At 42.9% G+C, this 20,178-nt stretch overlaps 1 protein-coding gene across 1 annotated transcript; it reads left to right on the forward strand.

The window, feature by feature from the left end:
• The first annotated feature begins 2,043 nt into the window (after positions 1 to 2,043).
• Positions 2,044 to 20,107, forward strand: grhl2b (grainyhead-like transcription factor 2b). Its single transcript, XM_030120158.1, has 16 exons — positions 2,044 to 2,288; positions 4,452 to 4,641; positions 4,847 to 4,914; positions 5,324 to 5,726; positions 6,499 to 6,557; positions 6,721 to 6,877; positions 7,698 to 7,809; positions 12,321 to 12,415; positions 14,510 to 14,668; positions 15,849 to 15,906; positions 16,223 to 16,362; positions 17,127 to 17,164; positions 17,318 to 17,409; positions 18,026 to 18,111; positions 18,208 to 18,272; positions 18,347 to 20,107. The coding sequence occupies exons 1-16, from the start codon at positions 2,269 to 2,271 to the stop codon at positions 18,459 to 18,461; spliced, it is 1,857 nt and encodes a 618-aa protein (XP_029976018.1). The 5' UTR covers positions 2,044 to 2,268; the 3' UTR covers positions 18,462 to 20,107.
• Positions 20,108 to 20,178: the final 71 nt, after the last annotated feature.

Here is a 20,178-nt window from a genome sequence, read left to right on the forward strand (position 1 = left end):
GGTTTAACTGAAGCTGAAATGTAATTTTTGGATTTCCATACAAGACTAGGCTGCCTGAAGGCATTCACGAGCAAAAGGCTCGTCTGTTATCATGCAAACACCTTTGAAAGACATCAAACCAGTTTGGAAAGTGCAACCCAAACACAACTGCCAGTCACCCTGACAGTGGACACCTGTGTATTTTCTGCACTGCACCCTGTACATGTATTTATAACATGCTGGCAGTAGAAAGGCCTCAAAACTTCAAGAAATGTATCAAGATTTACTTTTTAAGAGTTTTTCGGTGACAAAAGAAATATTAAAAACCTTAAGTTGTGGGAAAGTTATAAACATTGCTGTGAATTATTATGCAAAACACATACTGAGCGTGGTAAGTTCATTGCATGTTATTAATGAATCATTAGACTGTCTTTTGTTTTGTTGAGCAGTACTCAAACCTATTAAGACAATTAATGGGGTAGGAAATAAAATGTTTGACTAATATATGTATTGTAATATTGGGCTATTTTGGATGGCATTCATTCCCTTCTAAAGTATAATAAAGGTTTGGTTGATCTCCAAAGGTTTAGATATTTAAATAATACTTATTTTGACTGGGAATGAGTGGTTTGATCTTAAACAACACAATGTGTTGCAATTGGCTGTTTTTATGTAAATCCTAAATGCTTTCATGCTCAAGACTCTTTATGGACCCCAGTTTCCTCACTGCAGATGTCTCTGTGTTATTGTCTATGTTTTCTTTCAATAGATCTGCAGTGCTAGTTATCAGGCCAGGGACATGTGTTTTTATCTTTATTTATAGGACAATTTACCAATCAAGGTTAAATTTCTGAGTGTTTTGGTTTTCTTTAACATCTGTACGATTTGGAGCTGCCGTGGTTATTAAATGTAATCACGTGAGGAATGAAGCACTAACAAATGCATTTCTCTTCACCCATATATGTAAAAAAAATCCAACAATGTGATAATGGGATACATCCTGGGTCTGCAACCTGCTGCTCTGCAGCTTCACTGTATGAGACAGTTCTAACCATGTCATGCAAGCAGCCTTTCACTTCAGGTAATGAATGCTGAATTTACAAATGCACCTCACTAAAGCTCTCTGCAGTTCAATCCAAAATAAGTAAAAGTCTGAGAAAAAAAACATTCAGTTCCATTAATTTTGGACAGACTCACTTGTTTCCACTGACTGTTGGTTTGATATGTGGAGGGAAATGACAAAACGGTTCCATTTACAGGTCTGAAAACAGCTGAAATGGCTAAGTTGTTGACTACAAGTTGTGTTGTCCTTATTTGAATGGTTCAACCTGTTTTTCTTTTTTCAGTGTATGAATACATTCATTTTGGTTTTCAGAGTAAAGCTGAAAGCTGATACTTGGGGAGAAAGTTGGGGTCAGTTTAGTCACAGGGTGCAGTGCTGTGCCCCACCTCACACACACACACACACACACACACACACACACACACACACACACACACACACACACACACACACACACACACACACACACACAGTGTTTGCTTTGGTAGGATAATCCCAAACACCAGGATCTCCTCACACAATAGCTTCATTAAGGGGACAATGGCATTGTGTCTGATAATGACAGGGTCGTCCCTGCCTTCGATCTGCTCTGTGATTACCTGAAAGACACACAGATGAGCCTTTACTGAAATCCGAGGGGGGCAGATGTTAGGTAGGTGGCAGAAAATCTGGTCACGTGGTGGATCATCAGAATAAAGGTGCTTAAAAAAAATAAAACATGATGGCAAGTGTGAGTGTGTTTCCTGGTTTCCTTCTCTCCCGTGTCATTGCCTCAATGCCGCCCGTCCGTCCTTTCTTCATCTCCCAGGTGAGGTGGGCCTTCACCTGAGCGCTCAGCCAATCAGAGGCCGGCTCGGCTCGCGGGCAGCCAATCAGCGCGCAGACTCGCCCTCATCCTCAATTCTCCTGCAGTGAAAGAATTTCAACCCCAAAAAAAACTAGAGAGAAAAACGTGACCCGCTGCCATTAAAAGTCATCAAAAGATAAATATCGGATGGCGCATGGCGGCAGGTGATCTTTGTCGCGCGGACTGAGGACCGGAGGACTTTGGCGGGTTGAACCTGGCAGGTGGAGCGGGAGGAGCGGCGGGCGGAGGGACCGGGAAGGCGGAACAGCCAGAAAAGTCGACTTACCTGTAGCCCAACTTCTGGCAACTCGCTCACTCTATTACCTGCTCCGACTTGAAAGTCCAGTTTCACAAGGAAGAATCGTAGAGGAAGCAAAATATGTCACAGGAGACAGACAAGTAAGTGATCGAGGCAGAGGAGAGGAGCTGTGATGGTTTCTGCGCGGAGGGGAACTCTTCTCTTTAGTCCTCATTTAAAAACAAAGCGGCTTTTATTGGAGGATTCAGCCTGTGTAGGACTGGGAAATGGGCTCATTCAACAAATATCATTATATCTGGATGTTTTTTTTAATACATTTATATTTATATCAGATTATTTTTGAGGAGAAGGAAATGATGAGAAACCAAACTTTTCTCGGTTGGATTTCATTAGAGCTCAAATCGCCATTTTTGACTGATGGAGACCTCCAGAGTGCCAGGACGGGCTGTTACTCAATATTTTCACCTATTTAAATAAAAAAAGGGAAAACTTTTAGCTTTCTCTTCTGTATTGTTTTACTTTTTTATTTTGTTTTAGGCCAGCTATGTTGGTATTTACGTTAAGTTTGTGAAGCCTGTTGATGGCCTTCTGCGCTGTTTTGAAACTTCTTTATTTATTAACTATCAATAAGAAATTAACATCTGGACTGTTGATTTAGGAAGGATAGTGCCTTTATAAACTGAAACGTACAATGAGAATAACGATGTTATTTTTAATGCGTTATTTTTATTCTGACTTGAGAGCCTGTTATTAATTTAACAATTATGTTTTTATTTATTTATAATAAGAATGCCTGTTGCTTGGAACAATTATCTGAATTTCCGTTTTTAGTGACACAGATTCTTTCAATGCCAAACCTTTTAAAAATAATTTCTGACATGTACAAAGTTTTCTTACTTGAATATAAAAGACCAGACATAGAAATAGACTAAATGTGCATGTGTGCAGGTGATTCTTGTGTCCTTTGCATCAATGCAAACAAAAGGTGACTGCCACCATTTGGCCACTGTGTCCATATTTTTATTGGATCCACCTGAGTAGAGTTCAGCTGAAGCCTAAATATCACCTTCATATTTGCAGCCATTTCTGCCATTGACCCAAAACTGTGATTTAATGTTAAAGTAGATCAGATCAATAAGGGAATAATAACTAGCTGGAAGTGAAACACCATCAAAATACTTAACAATGAAACCTACCTGTTGAATGTTTGATGTGATGTATAAATACTAAATGTGCCATATGAAGCAGAAATTATGTAAATCTACCCATTTTCTACCTGTACAGCACTAAGTGTTGCGTCACATAAATAACACAAATAAGTTGATATTTCAAATCTACTGGACAAACAAATCCAAATATATGTCTCATGCAGCCTGACAGATGAACGCAGATTGAACATTAACAGCGATGACGTGCCATTATAAAGATATCGTTTATCGTTCAACATTTCCCAAGTGCAAGTTGACACTTTGGGAGCCCGTGCTGTGATTGGCTGAGCTCACAGAGATGTTGTGGCAACACCGTGTGTGTTTAACTGGTCTGTGATCTGAACTTAAGTGGGCCTAAAGAGGGGAGAGTCACACACCCACGCACACAAACACACACGGGCGTGAACACTGCCGTAGCTTATCGGCTAATCTTCTGATTCTGCCTGAAACACAGTTTTGGCGGAAAAAAAATGATGTAAGAAAAATGGAAAAAATTCACACTTTTATCATCAGTAAAGATGAAATATTCAAGAGGAAAGACAGGAGCTACAGATTGACAATCAAATACTAACTCAATAGAAGTGTTTACAGAGTGTTTTTATAGACAAAACCTGATTTTAATTCAGTAGTGGGGGCAAGACAAGTTATGTAAATGAAAAATTGAAAAGGTAGGCTCAAAGAGAGACAGATATGAGAGGCAATGCAAAGTCTATGTGAGAAATAGTTCGAATTAAAAGCAGAAAAGTAAAGAAAACTCATTTTAGTGATTAATAAATCATTCATCTTTTCTTTGGGATTCTTTCTCTGTGGAATCAGACAAATCAGGTTCCATATTGAACAATTCACCACTCAAGCAGTTTAAACGGTGAGAATATTCCAAGTGCTTGAGTTTTTTTTAGGTTAAGTAATCATTTTACTTTGTGGGTGTGTGTGTGTATGACTATATGTGACAATCTGTGTGTATTTGCCCTGTGATGGAGTCACGACCCGCCCATACTCTCGAACGCCCAACGAGAGAAAAGCCTTCAAACCTCTTGCCGCTCAGTTGTAACTGGTTAATTTCATTGTTTTTCTTCTTGTTCCCAAACTGTCCAGTAAGCATCTGGTGGTGGTCGTCCCCAACGACAGCTCCTTCCCCGCCGTGCGACGGGCGTACACCAGCGAGGACGAGGCATGGCGCTCGTATCTGGAGAACCCGCTGACGGCCGCCACCAAGGCCATGATGAGCATCAACGGGGACGAGGACAGCGCCAACGCCCTCGGCCTGCTGTACGACTACTACAAGGTTCAGGAAAGCTGTTATATACCGAATGATCAGATGGAAAGTTTTGTTATTAATGTTCTGGTTTTCATTGGTTTCAGTGGATGCATAATAGATAGATAGTGCAAATACATACTGGACTAACCCTAACCCTAAAGTAAACAGCATCAGCAGAGAAACGTTGAATAAAAGCTCAGTTTTGACACATTCTCCTGTTTTTTCTTTCCAGGTGCCCAAAGATAAAAGACTTCTGCCTGTTCCCAAAGTTGTTGAAATTGCGGAAGAGCAAGAGAAAAGGTCAGTGAATGTGAATCTTTAAGATCAGAAAGACCAGAACCCGTCAGTGTGTGTGAGAAGAAGTGGCAGTCGTCCTCCGCTGCGGTGTATGAAACTAAATCTTTGTATCGAAAGTAGTTACTGATGAAACTGTTTCATACGAGAAACACCTGCCATGTAAATGAGATGGCGTCGCTCTGAATGTGTACTGTGAGCAGTCATGAATGTGTGCAAATATCACAGACAAACAAATGGAGTTTCACTCGAAGGATATTTGATACATGACCAGGGCGCAGGTCACTGCTGAAGAAGAGAAACTAGAACTGGTGTCAAGATGGTGAAATATTCACGAAAAACATTTAAAAAGTAGCTCATCTGGGTTAATCTGAAGATTTTGTGTCACGTATTGTTTATTTTCCTTTGTGTTCAGGACTGTACTTCCAAACAGCGTCAGCAGCCAGAGCGAGGTGGAGACGGTGGACAACCGCGTCCAGGTGCTGAAGTCCGTCCCCGTCAACCTGTCTCTGAACACCGAGCACCAGGAGGCCAAACGGGAGCAGTTCGGCGGCTCGCCGGGCGGCGGGGGGCCGGCGGCGGGGCCGGGGCCGGGGCCGGGGCCGGGGACAGCCGTTCCGGTGGTGAAGGCCGAGGTGTACACGCCCGTCTACATGTCGGGCCCGGGGGGGCTCCACTACAGGGTGGAGGGAGAGGAGCCGGCCAGGGTGATCCACGAGCAGAGCCAGTACGTGGTGAGGGCCGTCAGCGAGAGCTCGTACGTGGAAGACGACCAGCAGAGTCCGCCGGACAGCCCGTACGAGGAGGAGAGAGACGGGGTGAGAGGAAGCGGCCTGGGCCCGCAACGTTCACCTGAAACCTGCTGCTTCCTGCGGAAAACGGTTTAATCAGCTATTTCAAATCCTGCTGGTAGTTAAATTAAATCCTCTATTTAGTTATCTTCTCAATAATACACAGAATTTTATTTAGCTGATATCTGTCTGCACATATTTGAGAATCAGGCTCATTCAACACATTATAAAGCCTACTTTTTATCCGAGTAGGTTCAGCGATAACTTTATCAGCCTGTGGGTTTTTTTTAGGGAAGTCACTGCTATTTTATTATTAGGTCAACATCAGTTGATAATGACAACCGGCTGATGATATCCTGCCTACATGATTTCAAAAGATTTTCAGGATTATTTTGAGAAGTTTGTTTCCAACCTTTTCTCCTCTGAATGTCCTCAGATTTAGACCCTCTCTAAACATTACAATTGATGCCTACAACGTTTGTGGACGCACACACTGTCATTAGCATACAAAAGTCATACCTTTCCAAAAAAAAAAGCATCAGCCCTAGATTCTAGAAATTACTATTATTATGATTTTCTCTTCAGATCCTCTCTGTGATCTCTGGCACCCCCCAAAGGCTGAGAATCACTGGTTTAGTATGTTAAATACACTGCGCTGTTGTCCGGATCTTTGTTCGATGTGACTTCCAAGTTTTGTTTTTCTCCTTTGCTGCATTGTTGAACTAGTTCCTCTTTAGCCAGATTAATTAGTTCTCAATCGTTTCTGCTTTCTCTGCTCTTTTTTTGCTTTTTTCCACAGAAGTTCCACTCACCTTCCTCTCTTGCCACAAATGACTTTTTGTTTCATCAGGAGGGAATGTAAGTAGCTCAAAGTGAGGTGATCGAGTGTGGATGTCATGTATTAGTCCAAACAGATTCAACGACAAATGCAAGATCTGAATGTTTGTTACTGTAATATCATCTCTCTTTGACCTATCAGATCACATTGTCATCACAGTTTGGTTTGTCTGTGTGTGTGCAGAGACAGCTTCCAGTACACGCTGGACGCCACTCGCTCGCTGCGTCAGAAGCAGGGCGAGGGTCCGATGACCTACCTGAACAAGGGCCAGTTCTACGCTGTGACGCTCAATGAGCTCAGCACCAACAAACGCCTCCGACACCCCATCAGTAAAGTCCGGGTGAGCCGCTTCGTTCAATCACACAACCTGTAACTTCGCTATTGAAACCTTTTTTTTTTTTTTTAATTCATGTGCAAACCACAATACATTAAGAGCTACTTTCTGCCAAGTCATTTTCTTTTAGCTCAAAAAGGGACAAAGTACTCTGACAATGTTCAGGTGAGGTTAATAACAGTGACATTATTTTATCATGACACCCATTAGGAGGACGTTTCTCCAGCTTTAGTGACAGCCTGTTACCTTTGCATGAAAATAGAAAATAATCTCTCTTTTTGACACAGTTAACTTAACAGAACAGCTTCCAGCACTTGTGAGAAACCGTTTTCACAACAACAGACTTGTTCTGCTGAAATTGCACCTCTTCTTCCGTGGTGCTTCAGTAATCAGCCCGCTTGCAGTTTTTTTTTTTTTTTTTGCAGCAAATCTACAACGAGAAAGCTGAAATCTGCTCATCTGATTTAGAACTGTGAAGTAGCCAGCCAGCCAGTTTAATTAGAGCTTATCTGTACAGGACTGTTAGTCGGTAAATTAACAGTATTGTTGTGATTTGCTGGAAACTCAAGCAGCGTTGCTAAAACTCGTAAGTTGGTGAAAAACTACAGAGCAGGTAAGCAGATAAGTAAATAAGTACTTTCTCATCAGCAGCATTTCAGAAGTGTGCAATCATTCAAGCATTGATAGGAATTATTTCCCAAAGCCCTCATCCAGTCAGGAAAACTCAGGTGCGAAGGATCTGATGGGCTTCAGTGAGTATCACCCTGCTCGCCTCATCCTTCCTGAGCTTGTGTTTACATTCCCGTCCTCCTGCCTCTCGTCGCAGAGCGTGGTCATGGTGGTGTTCAGCGAGGATAAGAACCGAGACGAGCAGCTTAAATACTGGAAGTACTGGCACTCCCGGCAGCACACGGCCAAACAGCGAGTCCTCGACATCGGTAAGACTCATCGGGACCCTTTTCTCCCTTTTCTAAAAGCCCCCGTTGAGGATAATGTACAAAAAAAAAAAAAAAAAAGGAGAAGATGACAGATTCATGTTGTTCCTTATGTTGGAATGTACTCTGCTAATAAACAAAGCATTACCAAAGTGAGAGCAAACAAGCCTCCACCCAACAGGCCGCCTGCGGCTGTTCAGCTGCCCACCGTCATCCACCGTGAGGCGGGAGGCTGGGCTGTCCTACACACACACACACACACACACACACACACACACACACACACACACACACACACACACACACACACACACATCTGAAGCTCCTAATGTCAAGGTGTTTCTGGGAAAGACAGCATAAATCCCATAATCTCCTCAACATAGTCTGAGAGATTGAGCAGGAGGCAGATCTCTCAGAAGGAAAGTTTATGGTCCAAATCAGCAGCGAACTTTCGATCTCACCGCGTTTTCCCACGTAACGTTACCACTTCTGACCTTTTGTGCGCTGGTGATTTTTCAGTTGATGGATTTGAATTGGAACCAGCTTTTTTTTTTTTTTTTTTTTTTTTTTTTTTTTTTTCCTTCCATGCCTTGTTGAATGAGTGTGTGAGAAGCTTGTAGGCGGTTGGCGTTTGACAAGCTCGGGCCTGCTAAGTAGGCAGAGAGTCAGAGGTATGTGGGAGACTGGAGGTGGATGGGACACACACTCACACACACTCACACACACAAACAAACACACACAGAATTTGTACGCAGCTTGTCAGGACAGGGCGAGGAATGCTACCCACACTGTTACCTCGGTCGGTCTTGGTCTGTTGAAAGTAATTCTTGCAGTTTAAGTCTACATTTTAATTCCAGTTGATCCCCGCTCGGGGATGATGAGATGGTTGCAAAAAAACTGCTGGTATTTTTTATTGTTTTTTTTTTCTCCTCTTTACCCGCATAAACACTGGTCAGGCCGCAGCTTCACTCCTGTTCAGGTTTTCCCCACTCTGATGAGGTGTCACTGCTTCAAACCTGATCAGCCAGTACTGTTTTATTGGTAAATCAACACGCAGTCGTATGCTGTGGCTTATGAGGCAGTGTGAGTCATCCTCCAGCCAAGGTTGGCGGGTTGATCCCCATATGAGCTTGTCCTTGAGCAAGACACCGAATCCTTTGTTGTTCCTGGTGTAGTTTGAGCGTCTTGCATGGCGGCTTTGTCCGCTATTACAATGTGTCGCATCCGTGAAACGCTCTGAAACTGTCCAACTGGGTTAAATACACAGCACGAATGGCCTCCGTTATCCACTTACAGGCTTTTAAAGTTTTTCTTAAGCGATGTGTCCACAGTGTTTTCCTTGATGAACCAGACACAGACAGCAATATCTTCTCATAAAGATCACAAATACAAGTTACAGAGGGCCAGCTGAAGAAATGCCTCCCACTATAGTAACAAGATGACCTGAACATTCTTTTCAAATATGTACAAAACAGATACAATCACGATCAAGCATCATTTTTAGATCACATTTTGCATTATACATTAATTTTTCCTTTGATTGTTGTCATCTAGAACACACGGTCAATGTATTAGTGAGTATTATACATAAAGCTAAAAACACTAAATCTTTAATGTATATCATTTTGCGTGTCTGTCAACAAAGCCACTTCCACCTTTGTGGGCTCCTGTTTTTATACTCACATACCATCAGGCATTATATTTAAAAGCGTGAGTACACTGGGCGTGACTGTGTTGACTCGTATTTCTTCAATAGGCTGTGAGCAAAGTCCGGTACGTGCTCCAAAGGGTTATTACAAGTTGATTTAAAAATCTTATTTCTCTCATCCCTGACAAGCTAATAGCTCTCACACACCCAGGTGCATTGGCAGATAAGTTGAGCAGTTTTTTGCCAGTCAGAAGGAGGTAAAGATTGGAAATAGGCGCCGTGTAACACCGTTCCTGTGTGACAGCTTGAAAGAAGAAAGGCTGTCAGGTTCCTGCTGATCTTGTCATGTGAGGGATCAGTCATTAGTAATGTCACAGCTACCACATACATATTTGCATTCTTTGTCCACAGACATGCACAGGCACAGATCCGGCTGCAGATATTTAATGAACAGAGCGGAAAGACTCCTACAAACAGTTGGAAGTCAAAGATAAACACAGTGAACTCTTTCTGGTGCTACCACGGGTGAAACAAGGAGAATCCCACAACACTAGCTTTTCTTCACATACACAATTTAGCTCAAAGGGAGTTAAAAAGAAACCGGAAAATCCACACATACACAAAGAAAGAAAAAAGTCTAGCTGTAAAAAGTAACAAATGAGACCATTCAAAATGTGAAAGACCATAAAAACCTGAAGAATGTGTACAATCGCACAATGCAAGGTCATAAATGGAGATTTTGACCTACTTTTGAAAACTGTCCTTTGAGGTTTTTCTGAGATTAGGGTGTATCTAAACACACGAATAAAGCGGTGTTTTAAGCACATTTAAACACCTGTTGATAAAATTCTGCCTTTAAAAAAATGTGTTCAAAAACACAAGGCAGTTTTAATACTTTGATGTCACTTTTATAAAAGTGAATTGAAAAGGAATAAGTTTTAATAACCTACAAATCGACTCAGATACAGTATTTTGAAATCTACTGACACAAAACAGTGGTACCACACACGGTACATGTGTTACTCTTCATGTGTCGGACACAGAGGAGCGTGTTCGGAGTCCGCTGGTCGCTCACACAGACAGACGAAGGTGAAGCTGGTTCCCAGCAGTCATCAGAGCCAGTAAAGAGGAAGTGTGATCGGCTTTTCTAGCATCGGCTTTGACATTTGCCTGCACGACAAATCTGTGTGTGTAAGTGTGTGTACACAGAAATAGACAATAGGCATACAGAGCTGGACCCAGAGGGCCGATATATTTTTTGACATGTATAGCAGAAACACACACAAACACACACTTGTTAGAACACACGCCGCCTGTGGAGAGTCTGAGGGAGTGTGTGTCGTGACGGAGGACAATGCGGGGTGACGGAGCGCCCTCCAGCCACCGCCTCTGCAGTGTAACCCGAGGATGTCTGAGCAGCAGTGGGCAGGGCGAGGGGTGAGGGGCCGGGAGACCGCCGGGGCCCCGGGGGCAGCGGCTCGGAATGGAGGGTTTTGAACGGGGGGGTATTTAAGAGGGGACGTGAACAGATGGGCATGTGGCCGCGTGCCTTTCTGCCTCTTGCACCTGCCGAGGAGCCGGGAAGCGTCGCTGCAGCGACGGGCGGGATGATGGAAGAGGTCAGAGGTTGTGGGATGTGGCCAGATGAAGTGCTGCAGGCCACACAAGCTTTTATTTCATCGATCGCTTCAGTTATTGATGAAAAGATAAGGCTGGTATCATTTCTAGTTTTTCAGAGGACTTAAACAAATCTCTGATTTATGATTTTTCTGTCATTTCTGTAGTATTGAGCCATAAAATCCATCAAAATGCCCCACGGACATGAGCTGAGAAGGTTCTTGTAGTCAGAGGACTTTAGAAATGCAGTTATCCACACAACCTCCGTGATGTATTTGACCTTTTCAGGTTTTACTAATAGCTCCACTCGAAGGCCAGAAATTTCCACTCGACTGTGTGATTCCTGTGTCGTCATATCCAGTCGCTAAGTCATGATGCGTCACCGTGTCAGTCACAGTTAAAAGTCTGTTCCTCCAAATGTTGTCGCTCATTTACCATTGCACCAGTTGGGCTTCAAAAACCCTCAGAGTACTGAGAAAGCCCACTGTTAAAGTTATTTTTGTACTTTTTAGTCTTTGTATGCTGTTTTGTAAGTTTCTACATCACTGCTTTAACAAGATAGTCAAAATCAATTCATTGCAATGACCGTAAAGAATCTTCATCCCCTCATGTCCGGCACGCAAAATCCCCACAGATGGACGAGGATTGATCTGAAATCTTCTCTGTGTGGTGAGAGCGCTCGACACTACTTCAACTTTCCCAGAAGAAAAGTTGCTAACTTGCCAAAAGGCTCACAGACACATCCATTTTTATCAATTTAGCAAAACAAAGAGGCATCGAAATAAAGCCATGGACAGTTTCTGAACTCTGATTTACATTCTAGAACGCACTGCATTTTATTTCTCTGGAATCTGAGAAGCTTCTATAAATGAATTCATTGAATGTTAAATTGCTTCTGCAGATTATTTGGGTGTAAATAAACTCTCCAGTCACTTCAGCGGTGGATTCCGCGGAGTCGCGGCTCGACCAGCGCTCTCATCCGACTGGATTTTATTACAGCATGCGGAGGCCATCGGCTTCCTGTATTTCCCTCTCGCCCTTTTGAAGTCCGAGAGCTTGTTTGCACAGGCAGATAAGGCTTTATCTTACAAAATGGGAGCGTGCCGTCTGATTGTTTATCTGAACAAACAAAGCCTCGCCGTTTGTGTCCTTTATTGGCCAGTTTGTGGTGCAGCTTTCATGTGTTTGTGTTTGCGGCAGGACTGCAGGAATAAACCGTGTCTCCCCCCCCCCGTTCTCCTTCTCACAGCCGATTACAAGGAGAGCTTCAACACGATCGGCAACATCGAGGAGATCGCCTACAACGCCATCTCGTTCACCTGGGACGTGAACGAAGAGGCCAAGGTACAAAACATCCATCCATTCCATCACTTTTTGTATCATTTGAGCGCAGATGTTATTGTACTTTTCTTAGAAAACCACTCAGCCGGGGGTGTGTCAAGACGTGAAGAAAGCAGCGCGACAGGTTTTTTTTTTTTTTTTTTCCCATGTGCTGACTCAGGGCAAACACACTTTTATGACAAAACATCACGTGTGATGCAAGACTCTGACCAGCGGACCACACAGATGTTGAAAAACGGCTTAAAAACCGTTAATTAAATCTTTTAAAATGTCACAAGACCAGAGACCTAAAAGCTGGAAATGCCTCTTTCGCCCTGACTGGCGTGTTCTCTCTGAGTGATGTAAAGGTGACGGGCGGCGCCGTTTGCCCTCTTTGTCTCGGTGAAGCCCCCCCCCCTTTGTGGCCGCTCCTCAATGCAGAGAACCGTCAGTGTTTGAACTCCAGAGTGCCCCCAAGGGCCAACACTCACCGACCCCTGTCCCCGCCCTCTGTTGTTTGTTTTGCCCTCATTTCTGTGCGAACATGAGTAACTTGTGTGTGTGTGTGTGTGTGTGTGTGAGCGTGCGCGTGTGTGTGTTGTGCGGCTCGTTCATTGTAATAGCTGCCTGGAGACAAAAGACATCACTGGAAGAAATCCAAGAGCACTTCATTGAGCTAATATTGACTCTCCCTCTCTCTACATCTTTCCCTCTCTTTTCTTTTAATCTGTGTGACTATTGAGCCTGAATTAACCCACTGAAGCACTGAAACATCTGTAACATCGCTGTTTACTGGAAAAAGCTGGTCTGCACAGTCAGGTGTCAGGATGGAGAGGACAGCATGTTTGTTCTGGAAAAACTGAGCAAATGATTCTTTCTAATGGCTGTTGATTTTAGGGATTATTACAGTTTCATCCCAAAAAATGGACTCTAATAAGAAAAAGTGCATTAACTTAACACAACATGTAATGGCAAAGCTGAGAGGAAATGCATAATATCTAGCAATGCGTAATGTGAAAGTAGTATTGCATGCCATCTCATTGCATAACATAACAAAGAAAAGAATAAAGAATATTGCATAATAAATCAGTATTTTGACTTCACTGCATAATAAAATATAATGACCAAGCATAACGTAACATACCGTTGAAAAACAGCTTAACATGGCATTCAATAATACACAGGAATAGCATGGCGTAACGTAACTTTGCATAGCTGCTGCATAACTAGTGCTTGTGCAGTTTAGCATGTTCTTATCAATATTATGGTTTGATGCAATTGTAAATTTTAATTGATTCCCAGTACAGCAGAGCATTACACAGCTCTACAGAGCACAGAATGAAAATTAAAAAAAAGAGAGAGATACTGTACGTTCCAATAGCTGTTAACATGATATAACAAGACTTCATTTGTTCCACAGCAGGGAAGATTTACATCACATTACTACACTGGAGTCTATAAAAACCTTATGAAATATGATGAGCTGCACAGTTACTGCACAACAGTATTTGTGCAGCAGTAAATAACAAATATATAAAGGAGCGTAAAGCTGGGGATCAGAGGTTGTTAAGTTAAGGAATTGTTGTTGCACAAACATCACACACATTGTACACATTGTTGAGCTTTTCGTCTCTGCGGGTTGATTTCAATGCGCCTTTCCTCTCGGCTGCTGCAGCTAATGGAGTTTTTATGGCTGAAGTTAATGAGCAACCTCCTCTGCTTTTGTAGTGCATCGCATTAAGAAAGAAAATCACAGACTGACAGGGACACAATGAACTAGAACAAGAAACTGTCAGCTGTTAAAATGATGTTTATGCTTATTTCTTGTTTGCGGAGCTGCAGACACGTCGTCTCAATCTTTAATCTAAATCCTGCAAAGTAAAGGCCGTGGATTGTTAAGTGGCTTTGTTGACCTTGGATACAGTCTCTAATTGTAACGTTTGTAGTTTGCATGTTCTTCCTGTGTGTATTGGAGCTTTTGTTTTTATTACTGTGTGAATGTGAGTGTGTGTGTTTGCTCTGCAATGGACCGGCGACCCGTCTTCATTCATTTGAACCTTTATATGACATTTAAAACTGATAAGTGCGAACTTCTCCTGTCGCCTGTGTCTCTGGTAGATCTTCATCACCGTCAACTGTCTGAGCACAGACTTCTCCTCCCAGAAGGGGGTCAAAGGTCTTCCTCTGATGATCCAGATCGACACGTACAGCTACAACAACCGCAGCAACAAGCCGCTGCACAGAGCCTACTCGCAGATCAAAGTCTTCTGTGACAAGGTGACAAATCACGTCTACATCAACACTTTTTTCCTTTTTTTGTGTCTCTGGTTTACCCCTACAGAATGAAGTCAGTTATTATGAGACTGAACATGCAATCCCATGTGTGTTCTTGGTGTTTTTAAAGTAAAAATATGGACCAGTGTGTCTCTATTTCTGTCTTTAACATGTAACTCATTTAAAAAAAAAATGAATGAAATCATGAATAATGTGTTACATTTGTGTTACATCCAGAAGCCAAATTAGCCAGCTTAGTGTGTTATACAACAAATAAAACAACAAATCTGGTAAAAAAAAAAAACAAAAAAAAACATCATCATCTTCTTCAATAAAATGTAATTTCAACTCAAGCCAGTCGGAGTGAAGAGCAGGAGTCAGACTTCCAGGTGCATCTAATTCATGACATCAGCCCTCCCTCTAGTGGTCAGGACACACACACACACACACACACACACACACACACACACACACACACACACACACACACACACACCTACTATTGACGTTAACATGTGTGGTGCAAGGGAAGATAAAAAACAATAGCAATAAAATAAATGAATAACTATAATATTTTCTGAATTAGTGCAGTAATGAATGAGCAAAGACAGACACAATAATGCTACAAAGTTATTGATGGTGTGTGTTTGTAGGTGTGTGTGAGCATGTGTGAGGTTTCTCTCTTGGGTGTGATGGGGGCCCAGGCCCCTGCTGCTCTGGTACCCGGGACCCCCACAGGACCTGAGGGGCCTCAGACCCTCGGTCCAGGAAAAAACACACACACACACAAAAAAAAAACACACATCCCAGAAATTTGTTGTGTTTCTCAGAGCTGCAAGAAAACAACATTATTGGGCTTGTTCTGGACGCAGTGTTTTGTCCGACTGCCATTATGTGGCTGGCCGGCGATTTGAAGTTGGAAAGTGGAAATGTTTTCAGGAGAAGGATGAAATGTCCTGACCTGAAATAACTCTGTTTCTGTTCTTGCCACCTTGGGAAAACAAATAATTTCCTCTGTTCTTTCAGTGTATGTATCCATCTTTTGGTCTACAGCAGTATAGAAAAACACACACACACACACACAGACCCACAGGTCATCTTTAACAATGTAGCTGTGTGTGAGGCTTGGATCATTTCCATTCACTGATGTCTTTTTTTCTTTTTTCCCTTCTTTTCTCTTCAGGGAGCGGAGAGGAAAATTAGGGACGAAGAAAAAAAATTGTTCCGCAAGAAGTCAAAAGGTCTGAAATCACTGTGGTGTCTGAAATTATAGCTCAGAGGTGCAATTTGAAGTTTAAAAAGGCAGAACAAGAGCACCAGTTTGTTTGGCTGTTGAATACGTCTCATCTTCCTTACAAATAATTCTTGGACGACTGAGGGCTTTTATTCATTGAGTGCTGAAACTATATTGTGTCCAGGTTAAGTGATTTTGGCATTTACGAAAAGTAAACCTCTCATTTGTCAAAAAAAAAAAATATATTGTGAATATAAAAAAAATGTACTTAAAATAAGTAACACGTTAGGGCATTAAGATCAACTTTTCTTTTTTGCATTCAGGGAAAGACGGCGGCGTCGGCGTGATAACTGTTCCCAAGAAGTCGGACACCACCTACTTCAAGACCATGACGGACCTGGAGGCTCAGCCGGTCCTCTTCATCCCCGACGTCCACTTCGGAAACCTGCAGCGAGCCGGACAGGTGGAGCGCCGCCGCCGCGCAGTTTCTGCATTTACCACTCTGCTCACACTAAGACGCTTCAGGATGAACACAAAAACACAAAAACCCCTGCGCTGTGCGACTTACGGTGTGTCTAGTAAACAACTTATAGATAGGGGCTTTAATTACCCCGAAGTACTCATTCAAAGAGCATAATGGACTCCATGACACTGGAAGTGTTGTGCAGACAAGGAAAATGTGGTTCAGCAAGTTGCCGACGTGAAACTCTGGTCCTGACCGAGACGTGCGTGTGTTGCTTACAAAGTCATAATGCTTAGTAGCCCCTAAAATGTGTCAGTCGTCATGGAAACGTGATAAATTTCATGTGCTCATACTCGGTCGTCATGGAAACACGATGTTTTCTGTGTCACTGTGCCTGGTAGTCATGGAAACACGATGCTCTGTATCGCGTCATGCTCAGTCGTTGTGGAAACACGACCCTCACTATGTCGTCAAGCTGAGTAACCATGGAAACGTGACCCTCGCCATGTTGTCATTGGTGAAAAAAACTAAAAAAGAATTAATTGCAGTTGTAGAACATTTAAATTTCTTCAAACTCACTAACTCAGATCGGCTGCTCATCCCACACATACCTGTTTCTTTAATGTGGCACAACCTAAAATTTTCATAAACCACGCACTAATCATCTGTCAAGAATCGTTCCAGATGTTTTATGATCAAAGTGTCCGGCACTTCTGTGTGGTGAGGAAACACGGCAGCTCTAACGGCGACTGTTTCCTCTGCAGGTGTTTACGTTCAACACGGAGGAGATCGAGAGGGAAGGGTGAGTGCGCTCGCAGCGTTTTCATTTACATCTGGTCAGACAAGTGAACCGTATGCAAATGAGGGTGGGTTCGGATACCACCTTGTGTGGAGGAAGCGACGCTGCAAGGCGAGCGGAGCGACACACACACGGCGTGTCTGTGCGTCTTTGCAGGAGCGTGCTGGTGAAGAGGATGTTCAGGCCGTCGGATGAAGACCTGTGTCCGTCCCCTCACAAACAGATCAAAGAGGAGACGCACAAGAGAGGTAAACCGCGGCTGCTCCCTTCCTCTGCATTCAAGGATCATTTTTAAACTTCATAAGACGCCGCCGGCGTCAAACAATCAATACAAGACATCAAGATATCTGCAGTAATTTAAAGCCGTATAGAATAATTGTTATGAGTGATGAGGAAAAATGTACACAGCACACGAAAAATGTTCAAAAAAAACGCCCGGCATAATTAGAGAAGTGACACGAAGAGCTGATCAAGCGTCATTAAGTGCTCCCACATCGACCAGCATGCAGCTGTACACCCATTCCAAATAACAGACGGCATGGGACGGACAGTCAGTCTCAATCAATCTTAATTCAGAGGCTGGAAAATCAATACGGCTGCAACAATGAAAATTCATTGTCGTGGGTGGAAAGTTCATTCTATGCGATAAGAAACTAAACAAAAACTCTTCAAGGTCCACCGAGTGGCACGTTTCCGATCTCTAATCTGAAAAACAGACAAAAAAAAACGTGTTCAGTGGATGAAGGTTGAAATGATTTAGCGCCCCGAAACTGCGTCTGCTTCAAGCACACAAGCAGAGCGGCGCCGCCGTCTGCATGAACGCGTGTGATTATGTAAAGTAAAAGCCCCTCGTCGTGTTTGCAGTGCTGCTGTATGTAAGAAAGGAGACGGACGAGGTGTTTGACGCCCTGATGCTGAAGTCTCCCACGCTCAGAGGCCTGATGGACGCTGTGAGCGACGCTTCTTTGTTTTTTTTTCCTGCGAGAACAATGTGACAGGCGTCAGTCGCCCCCGTTTACAAAAACACTTTCTTCTATCACCGGCAGATATCGGAGAAGTACGGCGTGCCCACGGAGAGGATAGCCAAAGTGTACAAGAAGAGTAAAAAAGGGTGAGTGGGGAGACGCCCGGTCTGTCCGGAGGTTTGATTCTCTGCCCGTGTGACGGCGGCCGTTTGTCCTTCAGCATCCTGGTGAACATGGACGACAACATCATCGAGCACTACTCCAACGAGGACACCTTCATCCTCAGCATCGAGAGCTACGCCGACGCCTACAAGGTGGTGCTGACGGAGATCTGACGTCCGCCGGCGGGAGAGACACTGCAGGACGAACCCGCGGCCTGCCGGAGGTCCTCCGGGTCGATTCCCGGTCGGCTCGCCGAGTCTGACCGGCGTCTTCCACACAGGCGACTCTGTTACACTATGAAGCGACTCATGTCCCCCCCCCCACCCCGCCCCTCCGGCAGGAGGAGAACGGCATCAACAAACCCGGAACGCCGGACTCAACCGGTTGTCCTCCAACGCGCCGGGCGAAACCACGGAACCTCCGATCCACTTCACACAACTTCACTAAATGTTTTTATTGTATAAAAGAATTTATCCTCACTCTGTACAGACTGTTTTTGCCAAATACGCCGTGCACAGGCTTGGCCTCATGAAACGCCTGATGCGCACGTAGGTAGTTAGTCCCTCCCAAGTAACTTAGCAGCTTCTTTTGCATGCCGGCCTTTTGTTTGTTTGTTTATTTTTGTTTTGTTTTTTTTTGGTTAGTCGTGCCATTATTTATTAACACTGTGATGACGTGTCTTTTTGCATTTCTTCAGCCGTTTATCCGAGAATTTCAAGTTCTTTTAGCACATTTCAGCCACTTGTCGAAGAGACAGATTTTATATGTACGGAAACACATAGTTTAAGTGTTACTCTGTAGAGAAACTACTGTACTGTAAACATCGGCTCATGGGTTATAAACGGTATATATATGAGCTATATACTGTATATAACTGGCGTCTGTGTCTCATTGGTCTGTTGAGAATTTAATACAAGATATAAGCGTAGAAAATGTTACATTTTGGGGGAAAAAACAGTCAAGACAGACACAGCAGAGGCCTAACATATACCAGATAAAGACCATCAGTCTCACTATTCAAACTTGATTGATTGAAATCAATAAACCAGTAATGCTTTCTGACGCATTGGGATTTTTTTTTTTCTGACAGCAGATTGTACTAATGCCAAACTAGAACAGCAGATAAAGTAAAATCCAATGAAATAATGATAACTACAAGCCTTTAACACACATGTATTTACCCTCCAGTTATTCCAGCAGTAGACATTTCTTTCAATAAAAACCATTAGCAGCAGCCGACTTCCGTACTAGAAGCCGAATTTGTAACACGTCATGTTTTAAGGACGTACAACAAAATTTTTTTTTTTTTTAATTAGTTTTGAAGAAGGTTACAATATCAAGCCTCCTATTATTGCAAATCAGCAGGCTAATGTTTGTTAGTTAGCCTTTATATAAGATAAATGATCTGGATGCTGAATTGCTGATGCATGTTTTTATTGGAAAAGTTCAACTAACTGCCGAAAAGTCGAACCTTTACTGTGGAAAAATGGTTGTGTGTTTTTTGTAACTCGCAAATGAACCTGGGCGAATAAAGTCTGGTCGTTTTTACTGTAATAAAGTGAATTTATGAGAGTTCATCATTCAGACAGTTATTTCTCATTTCGACATGCTGAGTGATGTTACACGACTTTTTTAAACTGAAACTTCCAGCATTTCCACCTTTTCTTTCTTTTCCAATGACCTTCATGTGTGGATTTGAACATCTAGACAGAAATTCAGGGCAAAATATCCAACAATTTGATTTTACATATGTCCTGATAACTAAAGCTACTGTTTGTCTGATTGAGGGGCAACAAAAACACGAGATGTTCCATTTTTCCATTTTGCCTTTATTTAAATAACAAAATGGTCATCCTACATAGAACACATAATGCAAGTCAACAATACAAA

This window comes from Salarias fasciatus, chromosome 22 (assembly GCF_902148845.1).
Source record: "Salarias fasciatus chromosome 22, fSalaFa1.1, whole genome shotgun sequence".
Taxonomy (NCBI): Eukaryota; Metazoa; Chordata; class Actinopteri; order Blenniiformes; family Blenniidae; genus Salarias; species Salarias fasciatus.